At 41.7% G+C, this 23,195-nt stretch overlaps 1 protein-coding gene across 3 annotated transcripts in view; it reads left to right on the top strand.

Moving 5' to 3' along the window:
• The window catches only part of LGR5 (leucine rich repeat containing G protein-coupled receptor 5), a 172,340-nt gene that overhangs the window by 109,996 nt on the left and 39,149 nt on the right, over positions 1-23,195 (top strand). For all 3 annotated transcript variants that reach the window (XM_075552774.1, XM_075552773.1, XM_075552772.1), the window contains exon 4: positions 14,868-14,939. In XM_075552774.1, coding sequence (XP_075408889.1) covers positions 14,868-14,939 — 72 coding nt within the window. The remainder of the gene's footprint in view (positions 1-14,867; positions 14,940-23,195) is intronic.

Below are 23,195 nucleotides of genomic sequence, written 5' to 3'. Positions count from 1 at the left end.
ACACATGAAACACTAATGATGGAAGACTGGATGAGAAGAAAGAAAGAAAAGAGCAAAGTGTGTGTCATAAAAGACTGAAATTGTCTCTTAGTTGCAGAGTAACTAAAGCAAATGGAAGTAAAAGAGCTGAATGTAAAATTTCGAAGAAACTGAAAACAGCTCGAGAAAACAAAATAAAGTATGTTGTGTGTAAATGAAGTGTGCAAAAACCAAGAGTTTGAGGGAATACCAAAAATAGACCTTGGGACCAGGGCATGGCACCACATCACACTTGACTGGAAAACACACCTAAAGGTCAACAAAGAGACCTTGAACTATCTACAGGCTTTTCCTTTTTTTTTTGTCTTTGGTTTTTTGTGGTTGTTATTTTCTTTTGTTGCTTTGTTTTGCTATGTCTTCTTTTTTGTGCATATTATTATCTCTGCAGGTCTATCTAGATAAGAAACAATCTGGAGGAGAAAACAACAGGACCGACATTTCGGGCAGAAGACATGGGAGAGGGGGAGTTGGGGGAAAGGAAGTGGGTTTTATCAAATCCAGGAACAAGGGAACAACAAGTGATCCAAAAATCGGTGGTGAGGAGGGTATAGAAGGCCTAGTAGGGCTTGATCAAGGGCAATGTAACCAAGAATTACTGAAACCCAAATGAAGGCTGAGCATATTGGGACAAGAGGAAACAGAGGAAAGAACTACAGGCAAAGGGCATTTATAGAGGTACATATGTAAATATATTTATATATGACAATCAGTAAATAGATCTATATGCATATATTTATAGGTTTAGTATTAAGGAGCAGATGGACATTGGGCCTCTACTCAAATACTCCCTGATGCAAGAACACTTTGTTCTATTGAACTGGCATTCCATTATGCTCACCTTCCCAACACGAGCACTGAAGACAAAGCAAGTGCATAAGCAAATGTCTGGGGTTTTAAGGCTTGAAGATAAGCAAGCAGCCCTCTAGCTGAGAGGCAAGAAAGCCCACATGGAAGAAGCTCACCAGCCTTTGTGATCATGAGGTGTCACTGGGATCAGGTATCAGGCATCTAAGACCCAGAAAAAAAACCATACCCAATGTGAATGGGTGCTGAGGACATGGAGTGGAGACCCAAAGCCCATCTGTAGACAATTGGACATCCCCTCACAGAAGGGTCACAAGGAAAGAGAAGAGCCAGTCAGGGTGCAGTATAACACCGATGAAACACACCACCACTTTCCTATAGTCCTTTAATGCTTCCTTCCCCCTACGATCATGACTTCAATTCTGCCTACAAATAGGATTCGACCATAACACGTACACTGCTACAGGAAAGAGCCTGTAACACAGGAACCCTGGATAGATAAATCCCTCAGGGCCAACAATAAGAATAGCGATACCAGGAGGATAAGGGGAAGGTGGGAGGAGAAGGGGAACTGATCACAAGGATCAACATATAGCCCCTTCCCAGGGGGACGAACAACAGAAAAGTGGGCGAAAGACGACAGATGATGACATAAGATATGTAAATAATAATCTATAACTTATCAAGGGTTCATGAGGGAGGTCAGAGCAGGAGGGAGGGGGAGAAATGAGGAGCTGATATAAGGGTTCAAGTAGAAAGAGAATGCTTTGAAAAGGATGATAGCAGCAAATGTGCTTGACACAATGGTTGAATGTATGGATTGTGATAAGAGATATAAGGGCCCCCAATAAAAGTGTTTAATAAAAAAAGAAGAAGAGCATTCTGGGAATATCTTAAAGTGAAAGAACTCAAGGAAAAATACAAATTTTGAGTTGCAATATTGAAAGATGCTATGGGCAAAATATTGAATTATTCGGGAAGCACCAAAAAAGATGGAAAGTAGTATGATATCTGGCACAGCGGGTTTACATTATTCGATGAAACTGGAGCATTTTTAGATGAAGGTGAAAAGAATGCACAGTCCCTGTTCCAGAAAGAGCTAGTCCACCTTCCACTATTCCAAGAGGCAGCACGGGAGCAAAAGCCAGCTACTGAAGGAAGAAGCTCACGCTGCATTACCAGCACTAGCCAGAAACAAGGCTTCAGGAATTGATTGAATATCTACTGAAATATTTCAACAGGCTGATGAAGCACATTCATCTATGCCAGAACATTTGGAAATGGCTATTTAGCCAACTAAGTGGAAGAGATTCATATTTGCACCCATTCCCTCCCAGGAAGGTGAATTATAGAACAGTATCACTGATGTCACATACCCGTAAATTTTGTTGAAGATCATCCAACAACAGTTGTGAGTGGTAGTACATTGACAGGAGCTTCCAGGGCTTCAGGCTAGATTCAGGAGAGGGCGAGAACAAAGGATATCATGGCTGGTGCCAGGTAGATCTTGGCCAAGAGCAGAGAATACCAGAAACAAATTCACTTGTGTGTAATTGACTATGCTAAGTCATTCGACTATGTGGACCATAACAAACTATGGGCACCCTTGAGAAGAACTGGCATCTAGAACATTCCATTGTGCTCACGAGGAGCCTCTACATGATTGAGTTAGTTGTACAACTATAGCAAGGGAATACGGCATGATTTAGAATCAAGAAAGGTGTGCACCAGGGTTGCATCCTCTTACCATACTTATTCAATCTATATGCTGAGCAAATAACTAGAGAAGCTGGTTTATTTGAAGAAGAATGTGGCAACGGGATTGGAGGAAGACTTATTAGCAACCTGTAATAGGCAGATGACATAACTGCTTTGTTCTAAGTGAGAAATGAAGCACTTGCTGATGAAGATAAAGGATTGTAATCTTCAGTGTGGATTACAATTCAATTTAAGGAAGACCAAACTCCTCACAAAATGGCAATTAGTAACATGATAAACAGAGAAAAGATTGAAATTGTCATGGATTTCCATCTTGCTTGGATCTTCAATCAATGCTCACGGAAACAGGTGTCCAGAGCACAAAAGACACATTGCCTTGGGTAAATCTACTGCACAAGATGCTTTTAAAGTGTTGAAAAGCAAGGATGTGATTTTGAGAAAATACCAAGCCATGGTATTTTCAATTGCCTCGTGTGCATGTAAAAGTTGACTTTGAATAAGGAAGACTGAAGAGGAACAGATGCATTTGAATTGTGGTGTTGGCAAGGAATATAGAACGTACTATGGATGGCCAACAAAAACAAACAAATCTGTCTTGCAAGAAGTACAGCCAGGATTTTCCTTAGAGGCGAGGCTGGCAGAGAACAGCCCCTACAGAAGGACATCATGCCCGGTTAAGCGAGGAGCAGGGAGTAAGGCGAAGGCCGTGGACAAGGTGGAACGACCCAGTGGCTGTATCAATAAATTCAAACATAAGAGCGATTGTGAGGATGGTGTAGCAGCAGGAAGTGTTTCATTCTATCATACTTAGGGTCACCGTGAGTCCAAACCAAATCATCGTCACACAACAAAACAGCAGCCAGCTAAACACGGTGGCCAAGCATGCTGCAGGCTGAAGGGACCATGTGCATAGAGGCACACCTGGGAAGGACAGGCAGCTGCTGAGAGGCTGGCACAAGGACACTTAGGAGAAGAGTCCGGAGAAGTAGCCTGCAGGGTCTAATTGCAAGGTCTTCAATGGCCTGTCAAGAAACATGGACATTGCCCCCCCCCCCCCAGACCTGTGAAGGCGCCAAGGAAGAGGAAGTAAAGAGGGAATGGCCCGTTCGGGTTTGGCCGTTGGACTAGATCATCGTCATTGTGGGCAGGTTTCAGAAAGAACCAAGAACCTGCCAGAACTTGTGTCCATACTTCCCTTTATTTTGCCAAGTGGACTCGGTCTTCAAATACTTTGAAAGGTTTTTAGCACTGGAAAAACAGTTCTCAATCATGCGGTTCTGCCGGCTACAGATTTCTAACAAGGATCGGCATGTGGTAAACTCCCCTGCAGTGGGCGGCACCGCCATGCACGAAGATCCTCCGCAGCCCATTTGACTCCTGGCTGTGTCATACATAACACAAATATAGCACTAACATTTAATACCGTGCAGTACTGAAAGCGTGTTACGTTTACCATTTTAACCATTTTTATTGCTGTAGAAAAACAGGTATAACACTACATTAGCCAATACAGCATGTTTACATGTACAGTTCAGTGACACTAGTAATAGTAATCATATATTTTCTTTATTTTGCAAACTTTAATTTCAGAACAAAATAAACAAACAAAAACTCATATGATATCTAGCTCCATTCCCAAGTAGCTGTACAATTTCCCAAATAGTTGTACTGGAAAAAAATCTGCATCAGCCCAATAATTTGGACAGGAAAACTAAATGGAATAAATATATTCTTTCAAAATAATTAAATAATTAGTTTGATTTGTGCATCCTGTCTATTCCAAGTGAGGTAGAATTTCTTGCTAGACATTTCATTGAAGATGGTATGAGTACAGAAAACGATTGCCTAAAAAAGCCACAAAGCACATTTAAGATATGTAACTGTGAAAATCTGAAACTTCTTTTTACAAATAACTCAAAAATGTGCTGACATCAAGTCAGTTCTAACTCACAGGCTCTATAGGAGAGGGAGAACTGACCCTGTGACTTTCCAAGACTGTAGTTCTTGACTGAAGTAGAAAGCCTCATCCTTCTCCCGAGAAATGGCTCGTAGCTTCGAACTGCTGACCTTGCTGTTAGCAGACCAACACATAGCCACTACTCCACCAATAACCACTACTTATTTTACAAGTGGTCAGTATTAAATAACACAGAAATATGAAGCATGGATTTCACTACATTTCATTAATAAAGGTCCCTTTATAAATATATTATTGTCCATTTAAAGTTTTGGAGTATAATCATTGGAAATTTGTGTGGTGACAATTATATAATTTACCTGTTTGGGGTTGGCCTATGGATTTTTCTATCTTACTCTACCCAACAAGGTCTGTGGGTGGTGGCAGTTACCAGTGAGTCTATGCCGACTCATGGTGAGCCCACATGAGCAGAGTAGAAATTCTGCCATCGGATTTTCTATGCTGTGGCCTTTAAGAAGCAGATTGCCATGTTTATATTCCAAGGAGCCTCTCAGTGGGTTCAAACTGCCAACACTTCAGCTAGCAGTGAGAGCTTACACCCAGCAGCCCAGCAAAATCGACCGCCCAACTCACATGGAAGGAGTATCGTGAACATGTCTTTATCTAATCCAGCTTCAATTCCCTATTGCTTACAAAGTGCTGTGTTCTCCAGGACCCTTTAAAGAACTAGAAAACGAATGTGCTCTTAAGTGTATGATACACCTCCGAGATAAAAGAAATGCTCCCTGTGATCTCCAACACTGCCTGGGCCTATGTGAAAGCACATTGGGAATTATCTTACCACTACTCTTACTCAGAAGGTCAGCCCAAAACAAAAAAGCAAGACCCTCAGTGAGATGAGCTGACTCAGTTGCTCCAACAATGGACTCAAACAACAATTGTGAGGACAGACCAAGACAGTGCAGCATTTTGTTCTGGTGTACGTAGATTCTCTATAAGTAGGAAATAATTTCACAGCACCTAACAATAACACGCTTCTACAAGAGTAAGCCACAAAAATTTACTACTCCAATTCATGCATGCATAGATTTATTCCAGACAAATCATGTGTAAACATGTCTCTGCAGACAGTAAATGACTGCAGGCAAGTTCTCGTAGTAAGACACCAGCCTTTGTCTCATTAGGATGGTTTCCAAAAAATTGCCCAATCAAAACTGTAACTTTCTTTTTTTTTTCAATTATTTATTTATTGAGGTTTTTTCCTTTAATCATGTTAGTGGGGGTTCAGACAGCTCTTATCACAATTCGTACATCCATCCATTGTGTCAAGCACATTTGTACATATGTTGCCATCATCATTTTCAAAACATTTTCTTTCTACTTGAGCCCTTGGTATCAGCTCTTTTTTTCCCTCACTCTCCCACCCTTCCTTCCTCATAAACCCTTGATAATTTATAAATTATTATTTTTTCATGTCTTACACTGACCGATGTCTCCCTCTACCCACTTTTCTGTTGTCCGTCCCCCAGGGAGGGGTTTATACGTAGATCACTGTGATTGGTTCCCCTTTTCTCCCCTACCTTCCCCAACCCCTCCTAGTATCGCTGCTCTCATTATTGGTCCTGAGGGGTTTATCTGTCCTGGATTCCCTGTGTTTCCAGCTCTTATCTGTACCCATGTACATGCTCTGGTCTAGCCTGATTTGTAAGGTAGAATTGGTGTCATGGGAATGGGCGGGGGAGGGAGCATTAAAGATCCAGAGGAAAGTTGTATGTCTCATCAGTGTCAAGACAGTAACTTTCAAGGGGATCTGCTTAGCCAGCTAAATGCTGGGCAGAAAGGTCAGCTCAGACAGGTTTGTTGAGGTTATATAGCAGTAATCTTAGTGGGCATTCTCAAAGACACAGGGTGATCCTTGGAGCTTGCTACAATGAAGATTTTAGAAATTTGAGGATTGCACAAGAAAGGAAAAAGACCAGGAAATGTTGTCTCATCACAACAATGCACAACTCGTTTCCAAGGGTAATCGGGTCACCCTACAACAATTTCAGTGAGAGACCATCCGCATGGATCTTGCCCCTTCAAAGTTCCTTTGTTCCCAAAATCCAACGAACATTTCAAAGGAACATAATTTGAGTCCCTTGAGGATGCAACATTACTATTTTGAGTGGAATAAATTGAAAAGTGCAGAATACCTCCAGGAAAGGCTAGAGGAATGGAAGAACCTCTTCAGAAACGTATAGACCAGAGGGCGGATGTGCCAAAAATAATAGTTTCACATTTTGATATATTTGTTTATTAAAGCTTTGAAATAATTTTTAGCAATATGCTCATATTCATATAATAAACATATAATTTATGAAAATATCTTGTTCATTTTTCAGATTGTTAAGCTTGCCCATGTTCTCCTCTATAAAATCTAGAATTTGTCTTGGAATATGATCTTTATTTCAATAAAAGTCATTGCCTTTCCTTATTCCATGCAATAAATATGGTCTAAGATTATGTACTTTAATTCTCATTTTTTATTCTAGTATCCATGTAGGTTTCTTCTCTCATTTCCCTCTTCTTATACAGAATGGCTTATTATCACATTATTTCTCTCACTGTTGACTTTATTTATTCTAAGTAGAGGCCAATATCTGACTCATCTATAAAAATATCTCATTATAGTCAAATCGGAGCATATATGTATAGTGATATTATTTTATTATAAATTGTTTTTTTGAATGGCTGCTTTTATAATATAGTTAGGGATTATATTTTATTGAATTTTCTTTGAAATTGTGTGTGCAGAGAAGCTATATTTTATAACTTTCATTTTTAAATACAATATAAAAGACATTGCAAAATGTTTATTACTAAAAGGGAGCACTGTGTTAAATAGGGTTAAGAATAACAGCACTATAATTAAAATACTCAACAAGACAGACCTATAACTATCCTCATGGAAATTCTCATAATTCTTTTATAAAATCCAAAAGTACTTGTTGCTGTTAGGTGCCTTCAAGTTGGTTCTAAGTTAGAGTAACCCTACACACAACAGAACAAAGCACTGCCCAGTCTGGCACCATCTTCATAATTGTCATGCTAAGACCTCTCCTTGTAGCAGCCACTGTGTCCCTCTACCTCATTGACGGTCTTGCTGGCTTTCACTGGCCATCCACGGCAGCCAGCCCAATGCCCTTTTCAGGGACTGGACTTCCCTGATGAGGTGTCCAAAGCGCATGAGACAAAGTGTCATCATTCTCACTCAAAAGGACAGTCTGGCTGTACCTCCTCCATGACAGATTTTGTTCTCCTGGTAGCCTGTGGTACTCTCAATAAAAAATGGTTGGGAGAAAGATTATATTGCAGCATTATCATGTAAAAAACATAAGTAAAACTGATAATTAGCTGCACCCGGGAGTATTAGGAGAGTCGGAAGGGCATACGACAGAAGAACAATAGATAATAGGAATCAGATCAGCTAGCATGAAGAATGAAAATAGCAACAATCATCCTTATCTTGGGCTGTTTTATATCTGGAACCCTGTTAGTACAAGCTCTTACAAGCACATGAATATTAAATATTATTCTTGTAAATATTGGCCTTAATACAATACATGATTGTTGGTTTTGTATTATGAAGCCCCAGTCTGATGGAACTGTAAACCAGGCTGTCCTCAGGAACAATTTACGTTCTTGTGTTGACCATTCAGTATAAAAAAAAATGAGGAAACTCTTGTTATCTATCATCAAAACCAAAGCCACATGTATGTGATAGATAGAATAAAACAGGAAAATCACAATTATCCAGAACTCAACCACTGCTATGTAGACACAGGATAGAATCTTGAAAGTTATTTGATATTTTAAAAGGAGACAATTCAGTAGAGAGACTAAATTTAAGAACCATGAGTCATCATGTCAGTAAGTTCCCTTTAAACAAAAAATAATTTCATCTTCCTGTGCTTTCTCTACCTGTTTTTATTTAGTCCTGTTAGCAAATAGATAACCCAAATGTTCCATAGTTCGTGTAACGTGAGAGGCTGTGAGAAATAATGAAGACCTTCTAACTCCTTGAGGAAGGAACTTAAGAAAATCTAAAGTCATTCTTTGCCTCTAGAAAAAGTGCCTTATTTTCTTTCTTATTACTATGTGAATGATAAAAAATGAAACTATAAGTGTCTATACCTATTTTCAGTTTATAGAGGTGGTAGCTGGGCCATAGTGAAATCTGGCTCTCAGCACCCTGTAGGACAGAGCAGAACAGCCCCAGGAGCTATCTTGGAAGTACAACCAGAGTGCTCCTTAGAAGCGAGGATGGCAAGACTTGGTCTCTTGTACTTTGGACATGTTATCGTGAGCCAATCCCTGGAGACGAACATCATGCTTGTTAAAGTGGGGGTACGTGGAAAAAGAGGAAGGCAAAGAGATGGATTGACACAGGGGCTGCAACGATAGGCTCAAACATAAGAACAATTGTCAAGAAGGCACAGGACCGGTGGCGCGTCCTTCTGTTGTACACAGGACCACTATGGCAGGCAGACTTGACAGCACCTAACAACAATAACATGATACACTCTGCTTTTATTCAAGGCATTCAGTAAGAAGTATTGGGGAGGGGGTGGAAGTCAAGTCATGCTGTGAGTATAATCTGGTTTAACTGCACTCTATAGTGTTGTAAATTCTTGAATTGTTTTGTATCCCAATGAAATTTTTTTTTAGCAGAAACAATTTCTATTTGACTCACTGGAGATTTATAAATATATAATGGAGATAACTTGCTCTTGTTTTGTCATATGAAAGTAATTAAACAAGTGTGCATTGTCTATGGAGAGACAAGTTATTTTTTCAATTGTATTTTTAGTGTTTTACAAAAAATGTTGTGGTGGAAAAATGAATTTACTAGAAGGAATTCACTATTAGCTTTAAAAGTGCCATTATTAAAGCTCTTGTAAGAATTTCCATGATCTGAACCCAGATATATAAAATGATTGAGAAAGTTCAAAATTATTCAGTGAGTGGATGCTTTTCTTTTTTTAATCATTGTATTGGGGGCTCATACAGCTCTCATCACAATCCACACATCATCCATTGTGTCAAGCACATTTGTACATATGTTGCCCCCATCATGTTCAAAACATTGTCTTTCTACTTGAGCCCTTGGTATCAGCTCATTCCCCCACCCCCACCCTCCCTCATGAAACCTTGATAATTTACTTTTTTTTTTTTCATGTGAGTGGATGCTTCTCTAAGTGCATCTTAACCTCTTTCAAATTTTCCAGATACTTTAGTAAGATTATATTTTAAGAGTTATTGTTTGGTTAACAAAAAGATAGGACAGTTCAATACACTCTTTGCAGCAACAATATATTATCCACGAAGCTCAGCTATCCACCTGAAATGAGTGAACATCTCAAGAGCAGATCTGATGCATTGAGCAGTAAGGACCAAAGACCTAAAGCACTCTGGGATGACATCAAGAGCATCATGCTTACTCTTTGAGGAAGATGTGGCCATTTCAGGTGCTTCATTTCCCTGCTCCTGCTCCTGCTTTACCACTGCTCACTCTCATGGAGGAACAAGTCAGAGAAGGCCACCTCACTACCATGGTTTTTAAGGACACCAGAAAGCCACCTGTGGAACCAGAGATGGCCATTGCTCAAAGTAGAATTCCTGTACCAGTCACTACGTAAAATCCATGGCGAAGCTATGTGCCGAACTGATTAACGGCACAAAAGAAAAAAATCTGAAAGTGAAGGGAATTGTTAGGATGCCAACCAAGACTCTGGGAATAGTAACCAGAAAAACTCCTTGTGGTGAAGGTTATAAGACCTGGGATCACTTCCAGTTGAGAATCCACAAGTTGAGAATGCACAACCTTTCTGAGACAACTGAGTAGGTCATTTCCATAGGATTCAGCATGGAGTAGAGGTTGAAGTCACCGTTGCAGATGCTTATAGAGAGAGATTATGTTAGTGCTTTTTTTTTAAAGCATACATGAAGAAAGCAAAAATTATTTTTAATAGAAAAGAAAGAAAAGACTAAAGTGGTTGTCAGAGGAGTCTGATGCTTGCTTTTGAATATAGGATAGCCAAAGTGAATGGAAGAAATTATAAAAGTGCTGAGCAGAACATTTCAAAGGCCATCTCAAGAAGACAAAGTAGTAGTATAATACAATGTGCAAAGACCTGCAAAAAGAAAACCAACAAGGAAGAAGCCATTCAACTTCTCTCACATTGAAAGAACTGAAGAAAAGTTTCAAATGTCAAGTTGCAATAATGACAGATCCTGTGGGGAATATATTGAATGGTGTAGGAAGCTTAAGAAGAAGATGGAAGGGATTACAGAGTCGCTGTACAAAAAGAACTGATTGACTTTCAACTATTTCAAGAAGTAGTATGTAATTCCAGAACCAATGGTAATGAAAGAAGTACTCAAAATCGCACCGAAGTCATTGGCGAAAACAAGACTCCAGGAATTGATTAATACCAGCTGAACTGTTTCAACAAGCTGATGAAGCAAGTCATCAGCTGAATATGGAAATTATTGAACAATATCATTAATAATACACACAAATAAAATGTTACTGAAGACAATTCAACAATGGCTGCAACAATATATCTACAGAGAGCTGACAGAAATTCAAGTCGGAGTTAGAAGAGAATGTAGCACAAAGACTATCATTGCTGATGTCAGATGGATCTTGGCTGAAAGCGGAGACTAGCAGCAGATGGTTGCATGTATTTTATTGACTCTGCAAAGGCACGTGACAGTGTGGATCAGAACAAACTATGCAAAAATGGGAAATCCAGAATCTTCATTGTGCTCAAGCAGAACCAATTCATCGGCCAAGAGGCATTCTTTCAAGGAGAACAAGGGAATAGTGCATCGTTTAAAACCAACAGGGCTTATTCTTTCACTAAACTTTTTCAATCTGTAAGCTGAACAAATAATCTGAGAAACTGAGGGAAAATATTGCACCAGGAGGAAGTTCTGGTTAATAACTTGTGATATGCAGGTGACACAACCTTGCTTGATGAACGTGAGGAACACTTGAAGCATTTGTTGATGAAGATCAAAGCCTTTGGCATGGATTACAACTCAATCTAAAGATAACCAAAATTCCTCGCAACTGAATCAAGAGACAACATCACGATAAATAGAGAAAAGATTGAAGCAGTCAAGGATTTAATTTTAATTGAATCCACAGTCACTGTTCATGGAAGCAGCAGTAATCAAATGCATTGGGCAAATTTGCCACCCAAAACCTTTAAAGAGCAAAGATATTACTTTGAAATTAAGGGGCAAAAAAAAATAAAAATAAAAAAATAAATTAAGGGGCACCTGACCCAAGCCATGGCACTTCATAGGCATGTGAAATTTAGACAATGAATAAAGAATACCACAAAAGTATTGATGCATTTGAATCATGGTATTGACAAAGACTACTGAAAGCACCATAGACTGCCTGAAGAACAAGCAAATTTGTCTTGGGAGAAGGCCAGCCAGAATGGTCCTTAGAAGTGAGGGTGGTAAGACCTCACCTCCTGTAGTTTGGACATGTTTTCAGGAGAGGCTCCTCCCTGGGAAAGGACATAATGCTTTATACACTAGAGGGTCGCAAAAAAGAGGATGATCCTCACCGAGATAGATTGACACAGTGGCTGCAACAATGGGCTCAGACATAAAGTAATTGTGAGGGTTTTACAGGACCAAGCCATGTTTTGCTCTGTTGTGCATACTTTTGATGAGACATAACCAGATTGATGGCATCTAACAACCACCATCACCACAGGATTGTGATAAAACTTAAAGTTTGGAAGCCATTGAAACAGATAATTTCTTATTTTTCAGTTCATTAATTAGAATCACACTATATCACTAGTTTGGGGAAGGGGATTATTAATCCATACTAGAATTGCCAACCTTTATTGAGAGTTTACCATGTAGCAGGTATTGTTCTATATACTTTCACACAGCGATGCATTACAACAAGTAGTATTTGTATTATTACAATAAGCCCAAAGCAGGGAGAGAGTAGGTGATTCCTCTAAAGGCATACAGCTAGTACAAGAAAATCAAAACCAAGGCCAGTTCACTGCCATGGAGCCAATTCTGACTCATAGTGACCCTGTAGGACAAGCTAGAACTGCTCCAGTGAGTTTCCGATACTACACATCTTTACAGGAGCAGAGAAGCCTCACCTTTCTCCTGTGGAGCAGCTGGTAGTTTTGAAGTACTAGCCTTGTGGTCAGCAGCCCAGAGCATGACCCTCTACTCCACCAGGGCTCCTAGTGGAGGGAAGAGGTCGTCTATTTTGAGAACCTCTGTTCTTAACCCTGCTGTATGTTAAACTTAGTGTGCACCACACAACATGTGAGTTAATATAGTCAACAAATAGTTGTTGTTAGGTGCCATCAAGTTGGCTCCATCCCATAGCGACACTGGTCCTTTGCCATCCTCACATTGTTCTTATGCCGGAGCTTTCAATGCAGCTACTGTGTCAACCCATCGTGTGGAGGGCCTTCCTCTTTTTTGCTGACCGTACGTTTTACCAAACATGATGTCCTTCCCCAGCGACTGGTCTCTGCTGACAATATGTTCAAAGTATGTAAGATGAAGTCTTGCCATCCTTGCCTCTAAGAAGCCCTCTGACCTTACTTCTTCCAATACAGATCGATTTGTCCTTTCAGCATTCCATGGCACCTTCAATATTCTTCTCCAGCTCCACAATTTGAATATTTCAATACTTCTTTGGCCTTCCTTATTCGATGTCCAGCTTTCACAGGCATACGAAGGCAATGGAGAACACTATGGCTTGGGTCAGGGACACTTCAGTCCTCAGAGTAACATTACTTGCCTGCCAGTTTGTCATCCTGGGGTGGCTTCTGTGTGGCTGTGATGCTGGAAGCTGTGTCACTGGTAATTCAAACACCAGCAGGGCCACCCCAAGTGAACAGGTTTCAGCGGAGCTTCCAGCCGAAGAACAGACTACGAGGATTCTGCTGTCCACTTCAGAGGAAGAAGTCACTGAAAACCTTATGCAGAGCTTTAAAGTATTGTCAACAATATACCTTGAGCCAAGGCTGCATGGTGCAATGGAAACTACATCAATCTTTGGAGTGAGGCAAACCTGGGGTCAAATCTCAGCCAGGCACCTAATGAAAAGAAACCTTGCTTGTAAGTTTGTGAACTAAGAAGCCCCCAACTGTCTGCTTTCCTGAAATAGTCTTCTCCCCCAAGCTTACATGAACCATGAAATACTGGAGGGAAAAAATGTGCTGAAAAATTACTGTTATAAACAGAAAGTAAATGTGTAGAAAATAAGGATGGCAACATATGTACAAATGTGGTTGATACAACTAATGTATAGATTGTTATAAGAGCTGTAAGAGTCCCCAATAAAATGATATTTTAAAAAAATTACTATTACAGACATTCCTGAACAAGGTAGCGAAATGTAAGGAATCTAATGGGAAAATGTTTCCACGCTATTTCCCTATGAGCAGTGATACATTTTAATTTCATCCTTGCCAGCTGTTTCCATTCAGTAGTCCTCAAGTTAAAAAAAAAATCAGCCTAGGAGAATAAATTCTCTGCAAAATCCGTGTAACTTTCCTCAAAATATGGCACAAACAAGAAAGGAGGAGTATCTTTAAAACCTTCTACTGTTCTCTGGGTTTCCATTGTATCTGAGCTGCACAACCACCAAAGGGGTCCTTTTAAAATAGGAAGAACATTACACTTCATGCTAATGCTTAAACTCTCCAACACAGCTCTATCACCTACTTAAATCCTAGCGCCTCTATGTTGGCCTACAAGGCGCTCCCTGGAAGGGCTTCTGGTTTCCCCTCCCATCCTCCTGACTTCACTCATCCCTTCTTCCTTGCTCCTCTGGGGTCACTAGGAGACAGTGGGAATGCACTGGACAGCAGTGAGCTGGTTTTTGTTTGGGGTAACCAAAAGGTCAGGCAATGGTAGCTTCAGGGGCCTTTGCCCTCGGTCCCCCTTTTCCTCTGTAGCTTTCCCCAGCTATTCACCCGGCTAACTCCCAGACTCCAGGCTAGTCTATGCTCAAAATCACCTCCTTTGAGAAGCCTGCCTTGACCACTTTTTAAGTTAAAATATCATCCTGTGTTACCTCCTATCCCATTGCCGCTGTTGTTTTGTTTTGGCTTTTTAAATTCATCATCCTTATCACTTGCCTCAGTCTTGTTATATCTTGGGTTTATTTTGTAAGTATCTGTTGCCCTCCAAAGAATGTAAGCTCCACACGGACCAGCGCTTTGTCTGGTTTCCTGCTGTTTCCCTAACACCTAGTCCCCAGCCTAGTGCTGTTATGATCGGTCGTAGATCATTTTCTTTAACACATTCCTTGTCTGTTTGTTTTAATGTGCAGGATGCTGCAGAATAATCAGCTAAGGCAAGTTCCCACAGAAGCACTTCAGAATTTGCGAAGCCTCCAGTCCTTGTAAGTATAGTTGAACTCGCACATCGTATTTCAATTCAATTTGGGAAGGAACATGTTCAGCTGACTTTGCCACAGCTGGGAGTTACAGGGGAAAAAGGGTTGAGGGACTGTTCCATCAAAGCAGTAATTCATCTCATTCGCACTAAGCAATGCGTGTGGAAGGGGCCAGGGCTGGAGTTTGGAGTCTTGGGGTAGACACTTAATTACGACACGCACAATCAAAAACTGCTTAGCATATGTGTTGCTATCTCAGAATGAAACATCGACTGCCAGAATCTAGTCCAACATCCCAGCACACACGATTCCCTGACAATTTCTGGAATTATCTCAGGAATAATGCTTGGCTTTTACTAGAAAAAAAAGTGACTGTCACCATTTAAACATCATGGCATTGCTCAGTCCGGCTGTTGTTAGATGCTCTGTCACCGTCTAATGTTGCGAATCAAGTAAAGACTTGATTTTGTTTTGTTGTGGTTTGGTTTCTGGTTTTTGACTTTTTAAAATCATTTTATTGGGGCTCATACAACTCTTATCACAATCCATACATCCTTCCATTGCATCAAGCACATTTGTACATTTGTTGCCATCATCATTCTCAAAGCATTTTCTTTCTACTTGAGCCCTTGGTATCAGCTCCTTCTTTTTCCCCTCCCTCCTTGCCGCCCCTCCCTCATGAGCCCTTGATAATTTATAAATTATTATTATTTTGTCATGTCTTATACAGACCAATGTCTCCCTTCACCACTTTTTTGTTGTCCGTCCCCCAGGGAAGGGGTTATATGTACATCCTTGTGATCAGTTCCCCCTTTCTACCCACCTTCCCTCCACCCTCCCGGAATCGCCACTCTCACACTGGTGCTGAAGGGATCATCCGTCCTGGATTCCCTAGGTTTCCAGTTCTTATCTGTACCAGTGGACATCCTCTGGTAAAGACTTGATTTTTTTTAAGGTACATTTTTATGTGTATGTATATGTGTGTAGATATAAAATCAGGGATCCTGAAATTGGAAAACTAAAATCCACTAGTATAGCCTAAAGTCTATTACTCCAGTCTACAAAGCAAGAGCTTCCCAATCACCACACACAGACATGCATATGCAAACATTTTTACAAACGTTACCACGAACACACACCCCATGTCACATTCACATACCACAGACATCACACAAACATACCACCCCACACAACACACACATAGGCACACACATCACACACAGTACACACAAACATGACACCACAAACACACACCCTTCACAGAACACAGCACCACACACAGCTGTCCATGAACATGATAAACATAGACCTACAGGTTATACATTATACATAAACATGCTGCCACATACAACCACCTATACCATAACATACCATACACAACCATGAAACCATATGCTCACAGGCCATACATAGACAAACATGAAACCATGCCCAAACACACAAACATACCCAGAAAGGGTATTGGTGGTCCTCACCTTGAATCCACAACTACTGGATCTGGCCTTATGGATTTTAACTTCTGACTCAATAAAAAATTGTTCTTCTTCCCAAAAAGAACATGATCACCAACTAGATGTTGTGGCCTTTGAGTTGTAAGCAGATGTTTGCAGTGCTTATTTGGCAAGACTATTACACAACTTCCATCAAAACATCTTCCTCTCATCAGAATGGTTACAAATGTTTACCATCCATCACTTGATCCCAGCAGACAAGTGCATCATATCTGCTGGGATTTTATTTACACTGGATCCGCAGCTGGCAAGCAAAATACTGGTTTCTGGCCTTGATGAAGGGGAGGCAGATACATGTAACTACAAAGGAGGAGGAGGAGGAGGAAGAGGAAGAGGAGAAGGAGGAAGAGAAGGAGGAGGAGGAGGAGGAGGAGGAGGAGGAGGAGGAGGAGGAGAAGGAGACCAACTCTAGCTGGAAATTACTGGGAAGAATCCCTTGGTTAATAATCACATACAGCTTGCTGAATGCCTTTTCCAGCCGGACCTGACACAGAGAAGGAGGAACAGGACATGTGGAGACTAGGCTCTTCCTTTTTCTTTTGTGTTCTAATGAAATGAACCCTGCGCTGGGACATCTTAAGCTTTTCACTCCAGGCAAACAAAGTGACTGCCTAGGCTGTCACCAGCCCATAGATCAACAGGCCACAAGGGCCTTTTGTGGCCTGGAACAGGTCCCTGCCATTGTCGGGGGCTTCTGAATGGCCTGCCAGCAGAGCTCCTCCTTTGTCGCTCAAGCCTTTTCCTGAAGGAAAGAAGAAGCAGCGGAGAAGCTGGCTTGTCTGTGGCAGGGCTGAATGGCGGAGGAGATAATGGCAGCGCTGGTGGGAACTTCAAACAGCTGGGAGGCAGGCAGCAGATAGACCGATAAGCTTCTGTAACCAAAGCCACTCTCAGCTGAAAGAAGAGCACAAACAGCAGAGAACTCTTTGAGCAAAAGAAAACCAGGACTCTTTTGTTCCAACTGGGTGGTGCCTCCCTGATAACGGTGTTCAGATTTCCTTTCTTATGGTCCAGATACTGACTGCTCACCAGGTGTCTCTCGGGCCTTTGGTTTCTGGTTCTCAAAAACAATTGCATTTGAAACCGTATCAATAGGTCTTCCCTGTGACAAGGCCAAGAGTACGACCTTCATCACATGCAGACTGGGGCATCGAGAGGGAGTCATCCCGGTGCAGGTCAGATGATATCGACTGGGGTCCGCAGTGTTTCTCAGGGGCTCTGTGCCCAGCCCATGGAGGAGCTGGATCTTGGCAGCATGTGCTGCAGTGTACATATTTGTTTTCTTGCTTAAGTTTTTTTTTTTTTTTGGGGGGGGTTCTGCTGCTTTGTTATAGAAATTCACACTTGACACAAAGTATTGTAAACCTATGCTTAGCTCTTCCCCACAAATTATATCACGGAAAGGGTCTCACCCTGAAGAATATAACCCAGCCATGTTGGAGGTTTGGGGTACAGGGGGTCCCTTCTTGGACCAGAGTGAACCCTTAGACCTTCATGGATCCCTTCTTCTTCATAGTTCTTTTTCACTCTCTTGAATCCTCACAACACTCACTTCACTTCATTATTTTCCTTGTACCGTCAGCCCCTAGTTTATAAATATCAGATTTACTTACAACCCCTAGATTCAAAGCCACCCACTAACCCTACTCTATTAAAAGTCTGAGGTACATACTGCGGTGTGTAATTACAAATAGGGGCCACTCTGTGACACCCATCAAAGCATTATCATGACTGTATTAGGTGTATTCACAATTGCTCCATCAGGATTGTATGTTATGTACACTACACATTCTGCATACAAACACTTGACTAAAGGATGTAGATAAAATCCAGACCTTATGTGTTAATTCAGCTTACGTGACACACTTAGAAATGGAATTCATTGGTGATCTGGGGCCTGCCTGTATTATCTCTTCCCTCTCTCGGGTGCCCTATACCCTCTAGAGATATTGTGTGTGCCTCATCCCTATATTGTGTGTGCCTCATCTCTTCGTCGCCCAGGAGAATCATGTAGACAGTCCTGAAGCCTGGACTGCATCCCCCATTTCCCAATTAAAGTCTCTGAGGAGGGGACCCAAGCATCAGTGTCTTCTACCTACTTTCATTTCATTAGTCAAATGTCTCTTAAGATGAAGATTAGAAAACACTGGGGTCCTGCACCATTCCTTAAAATCGCCTGCAAATGGATATCCTGAACTCTTTTTACACTTGACATGAAAATACAATCTATACTTTGCATTGTATTTACAATATGAAATAAAAGTCAGTGCTTGATTTGCTCAAGGAAATAAATTCAGCTGGCTACCTGTGGCAGATACGTGTAATTAAGAGACCATGCACTATGCAAGGACACTTCAAGATGTTCATGGAAAAATGGAATTAAAAGATCATGGAATTTTCTCACAAGATTCTTGAAGCCCGTTCATATTACCTGGCTCCTCAAAATGTGCTCACTGACCCAAGAAACAACAGTGTGCCTGCGGTATGCAGACTCTCAAGCCACACTTAAGGTTGATTGATCTTGTTAAGACAATCCTCAAGTGATTTGAATGCACATTACATCTGAGAAATTCAGGTTTTCTGCTCCCAGAAAGATTTACAGTCTTGGGAACCCACAGTGGCAATTCTCCTCTGCCCTGTAGGGTCGAAAGCAGTGAGTTTGGCTTAGGTTTGGTGGTTTATTACACTAACAAAGTGATCTACAACCCAAAACGGGCTGAGAATAACTGAAGTAGATCATTTGTACACTTTGTTCCACCCATATAGACATGGAGTCATTGAATACAATTTAAGAAAGCTGATATATTGACATCAGTAACATTGCTTTAAGGAAGAAACAAATTGTGCTTACATTTCAAGGGATGTAATTTTCCACTTATTCCACATAAACAAAAGATATTTTGATCTGGTCATAATGAAAAGACGGGTGCATTTGTGTTCTTTTAAACTCACTCCTGATGCTTACAAATTGTTAGGCTAAAGAATAGGGCAGAACTATGTCCCAGAGTCCAACAGCCAGATCCTGACCCTGTACAATATGTACATTTGGCTTTTACTAGTGTCAGGACTGCCCAGACACCAACTGGATTTTTCTGTAGTGTAATCAAATATAACTTAATTTCCTCTTGGTTTTTTGGGAAGAGAATGGGAAATGTAACCAGAATTAACAGTGAGTTGTATTTTACCAAGAAACTGGGCATTGTGGTCCTTTGAAGGCTAGCATCAGATTGCAGTGATTTGATGGAAACTCCAGAATTTTGTAATCATTTTATTAGGGGTTCATACAGCTCTTATCACAATCCATACATACATCAATTGTGTAGGAAACCCCAAATTTAACCTCTCCCTTACCCTCATACCTTTGCATAATAGTTAATAATTGGATCTCTGAAAAACTTCAACTTGTTGATAGTCTCTAAGTTCAAGTATCTCATTGTCCTTAGTGAGGTTCAGATGATTGATCTAAGTAAGTTATTATATTCATATTTATCCAGTCAGCCAGAATATTATTTAATACATGTTGCTTTCCACTCCAAGTCTGTACTTGTTGCTGCTGTAGCTAGCTGCCCACAAGTCTATTCCAACTTATACAAAGATAACAGAATATACACAATCACAAAGGTACTCAGTTAGTAAATCAGAAATTAAAGGAGAATTAGACCTATCTTTATTATTTTCCCTAGTCACCAATTACGAGCTCCTAGGTGGTACCAATCATTAAGTGTTCTACTAACCAAAACATTGGCATGAAAATCCACCCAGAGGTAGCTCAGAGCCCTGACTGGAAAGCGTGTGGTACATGGTTCTATTCTGCAGCGCCTGAGTCACCATGAGTCAGAATCAACTCAACAGAAACCATTTTGCTTTGTAATATATCCAATGGGTGACTCGTCATCTTTAGTGAACAAAACCATATTTTGAAACCAAAGAAAACCAAACTCTCTGCTAGCAAATCCATACCAACTTAGAGCGAACCTATAGGGCAGCATAGAACTGCCCCTGTGGGTTTCCAAGAATGTAACTATTAATGGGATTAGAAAGCCTCATATTTCTCCTGTGGAGCTGGTGATTTCCAACTGCTGCCCTTACGGTGAGCAGCCCAGCTGCTGACCACGACATCAAAAGCCAAATCCACCAGCACGGACTGAATGTGACTCATGGTGACCCGACAGCACAGAGTAGAACTGTCCCCCAGGAGTTTCCAAAACTACCCCCTCTTTATGGGAGTACAAAGCCCTGTCTTTCTCCCATGGAGTGGCTGGTGGTTTCCAACCGCTGACCTTGCAGACTTCAACTCATGTACTTTGGATATGTCATCAGGAGGGACCGATCCCTAGAGAAGGACACCATGCCTGATAAAGTCCAGGGCCCATGAAAAGCCCCTCAATGAGGTGAATTGATACAGTGGCTGCACCATCGACTGACACAGAGCCCAGCTGTGAGGATGGTGCACACCCAGACACTGTTCTGTTCTGCAGAAACAGAGGATGCTATGAGTAGAAACCGCCTCAATGGCTCCTAACAATAGAACAGGATATAGAACAGGAAAGAGGACAAAGAGGGATAAGCAGACAAAAAGAAAGGGAAGTGGGGTAAGTAACAAAGAGGATCCATTTAAAGGATTAAAAGGGGTTGGTTGGTTGGAAACCCAGGGCTTTTAGTATTGGTGACATGTTTCTTCAACTAAAACAATCTGCAGAATGAAGGGAAAGCACAAGTCTACACAATAAAAAATATCCAAGTGGGCCTTGTCTGCTTTCTTCACAAAATTGCCAGCCTATTGGATCTGTGTTGAGATGGAGATGGACTTAGAAGTTACGGAGAACAAAGGTTTAATTTAATCTATCCCAGGAATCCATGGTACCTTGTACAAATCGGCACACCAGGGGGTTCTCATGAAGAGATGGCTAATGGTACCATTCACTAAGATAGAGAAGTCAAAGAAACCTCACTGCTGTGGAGTCGATGCAGACCTCATAGTGACCCTATAGGACAGGACAGAGCTGTCCCTGGGGAATTCCAAGCCGGTCACTGTTGATGGAAGCAGAGCGTCAACTCTCCATGCTGACCCGTGGTTAGCAGCTCAGGGCGTAACCAGTACTACACCAGGGCTCCGTAGGAACACTGGGAGAAGGCTTCATTTGGGGAGAGAGATCATGAGTCTAGTCTTGCCTCAGTCTACTACTAAAGAGCCCTGGTGTCCTAATGGATTGTGCAACAGGCTGCTAACAGCAGCCACAATTGGAAACCACTGCAGGAGAAAGTCACTCTGCAAGAGAAAGACGGAGACTTCCTAGTCCCTTGTGCCTGGACAGCCTCGGAAAGCCCCCAGGGGCAGATCTGCTCTGCCCTGCAGGGTGCTGTGAGTCAGGAAGGACTCAATGGCAATGGGTTTGGGGTTTGCTTCGGCAGTTAGCTCCTCACCACTCCCTTCCACGGAATCCATTCCAACTCACAGTGCCCTGTATGGATGGGGTTTCCGCGGCTGTCCATCTTTATGGGAGCAGATAGACTGGGATTGGAAACACTGACCTGTGGGGTAGCAGTCAAATACTTTCCTGACAGCTCCACTGGGGCTCCTTTAAAAATGAGACTGGGGAAGAGCTTCCTCTTCAAAGGAGTCCCACTGCCCCACTCCCTGCAAGTTGATGCTGACTCGCAGCAACCTCTCTTTGGTTCCCAAGGCTGTCAATCTTCATAGAAGCAGACAGCTGCATCGTTCTCCCATAAACCATCAGGTAGATTAGAACCACCAGCCTTGAGGTTAGCAGTACTATATTTACCCAACAAGGCCTCCGTTAAGTGCTTGTTAACAGAAAATTTGGCAGTTTCTGTCCAACAAAAGGTGCCTCCGGAGAGAGACCTAGTGATCTACTTCTGAGAGATCGATCACTGGAAATCCAACAGCTCACAGGCCATTCTGACACACCTGGGCTCCCTGTGAAGCAACACTGACTGGTTGGTCTAGTGCTGTTAAAACAGAAATAACACAGGCAGGTGGCTTTAACAAACACAGTGTTGTCCTCTTTCAACATCTGTGGCTCACCATTTCTTGGAACTCATTCTGTGTCTTGACATCAATCTTCACGTGGATCTAGAAGGTTCTCACTAGCACTCTTCTCCTCTCTGCTGGCTTTTCTCTCCTTTCATTCCTTGTGAGGTAGAAAGTGTGAATCGTGGAATTGCCGAGTTGACCTCTATATTATGGTGGGGGGAGGCAGGGGATGAGGGGCAGGGGCACAATTCAATTCATAAAAGGTCTTAACTTTTGTGTTTTCGAAATATTTGAAACATAGTTTGAAACCCAAATTTGGATCTCAAAGAAAATTAAAATCTAAAGCATCCTGTCGTTTGAGGGTAACCTACACGTTCACTCATTTCTCGGGCCCCATTTCTTTGTACGTGGACTTGCACCCACATCTGCCTTTCCTGGGCTCCACACTGGACATGGTGATTCCTGCCGAGGTTTTTCAGTGGCTCTATCAACCAGGATTATCGTACCCGATAAAGCAGAGGAGAAGCAAAGACTGAGGAAAGCCCTCAAGGAGATGACTTGACAGCAGGAGGCTCACCCACAGCACCAAGGATGAGAAGCGTGTGGGACTGAGCAGTGTTTTGGGCTGTGTGCACAGGATCCATGTGACAGGAAACCACCTCGATGGCACCTAACAATGACCACAACCAGAGTGGCCCCCACCCCATTTTAGAAGTAGGACTCAGGGAAGAGGCAGGCGTGATAGTAAATCTTAGT

The sequence above is a fragment of the Tenrec ecaudatus genome, chromosome 6 (assembly GCF_050624435.1).
Source record: "Tenrec ecaudatus isolate mTenEca1 chromosome 6, mTenEca1.hap1, whole genome shotgun sequence".
Lineage (NCBI taxonomy): Eukaryota > Metazoa > Chordata > Mammalia > Afrosoricida > Tenrecidae > Tenrec > Tenrec ecaudatus.
The sequence above is the reverse complement of the archived record's forward strand: the minus strand, read 5'-3'. Positions and strand labels throughout refer to the sequence as shown.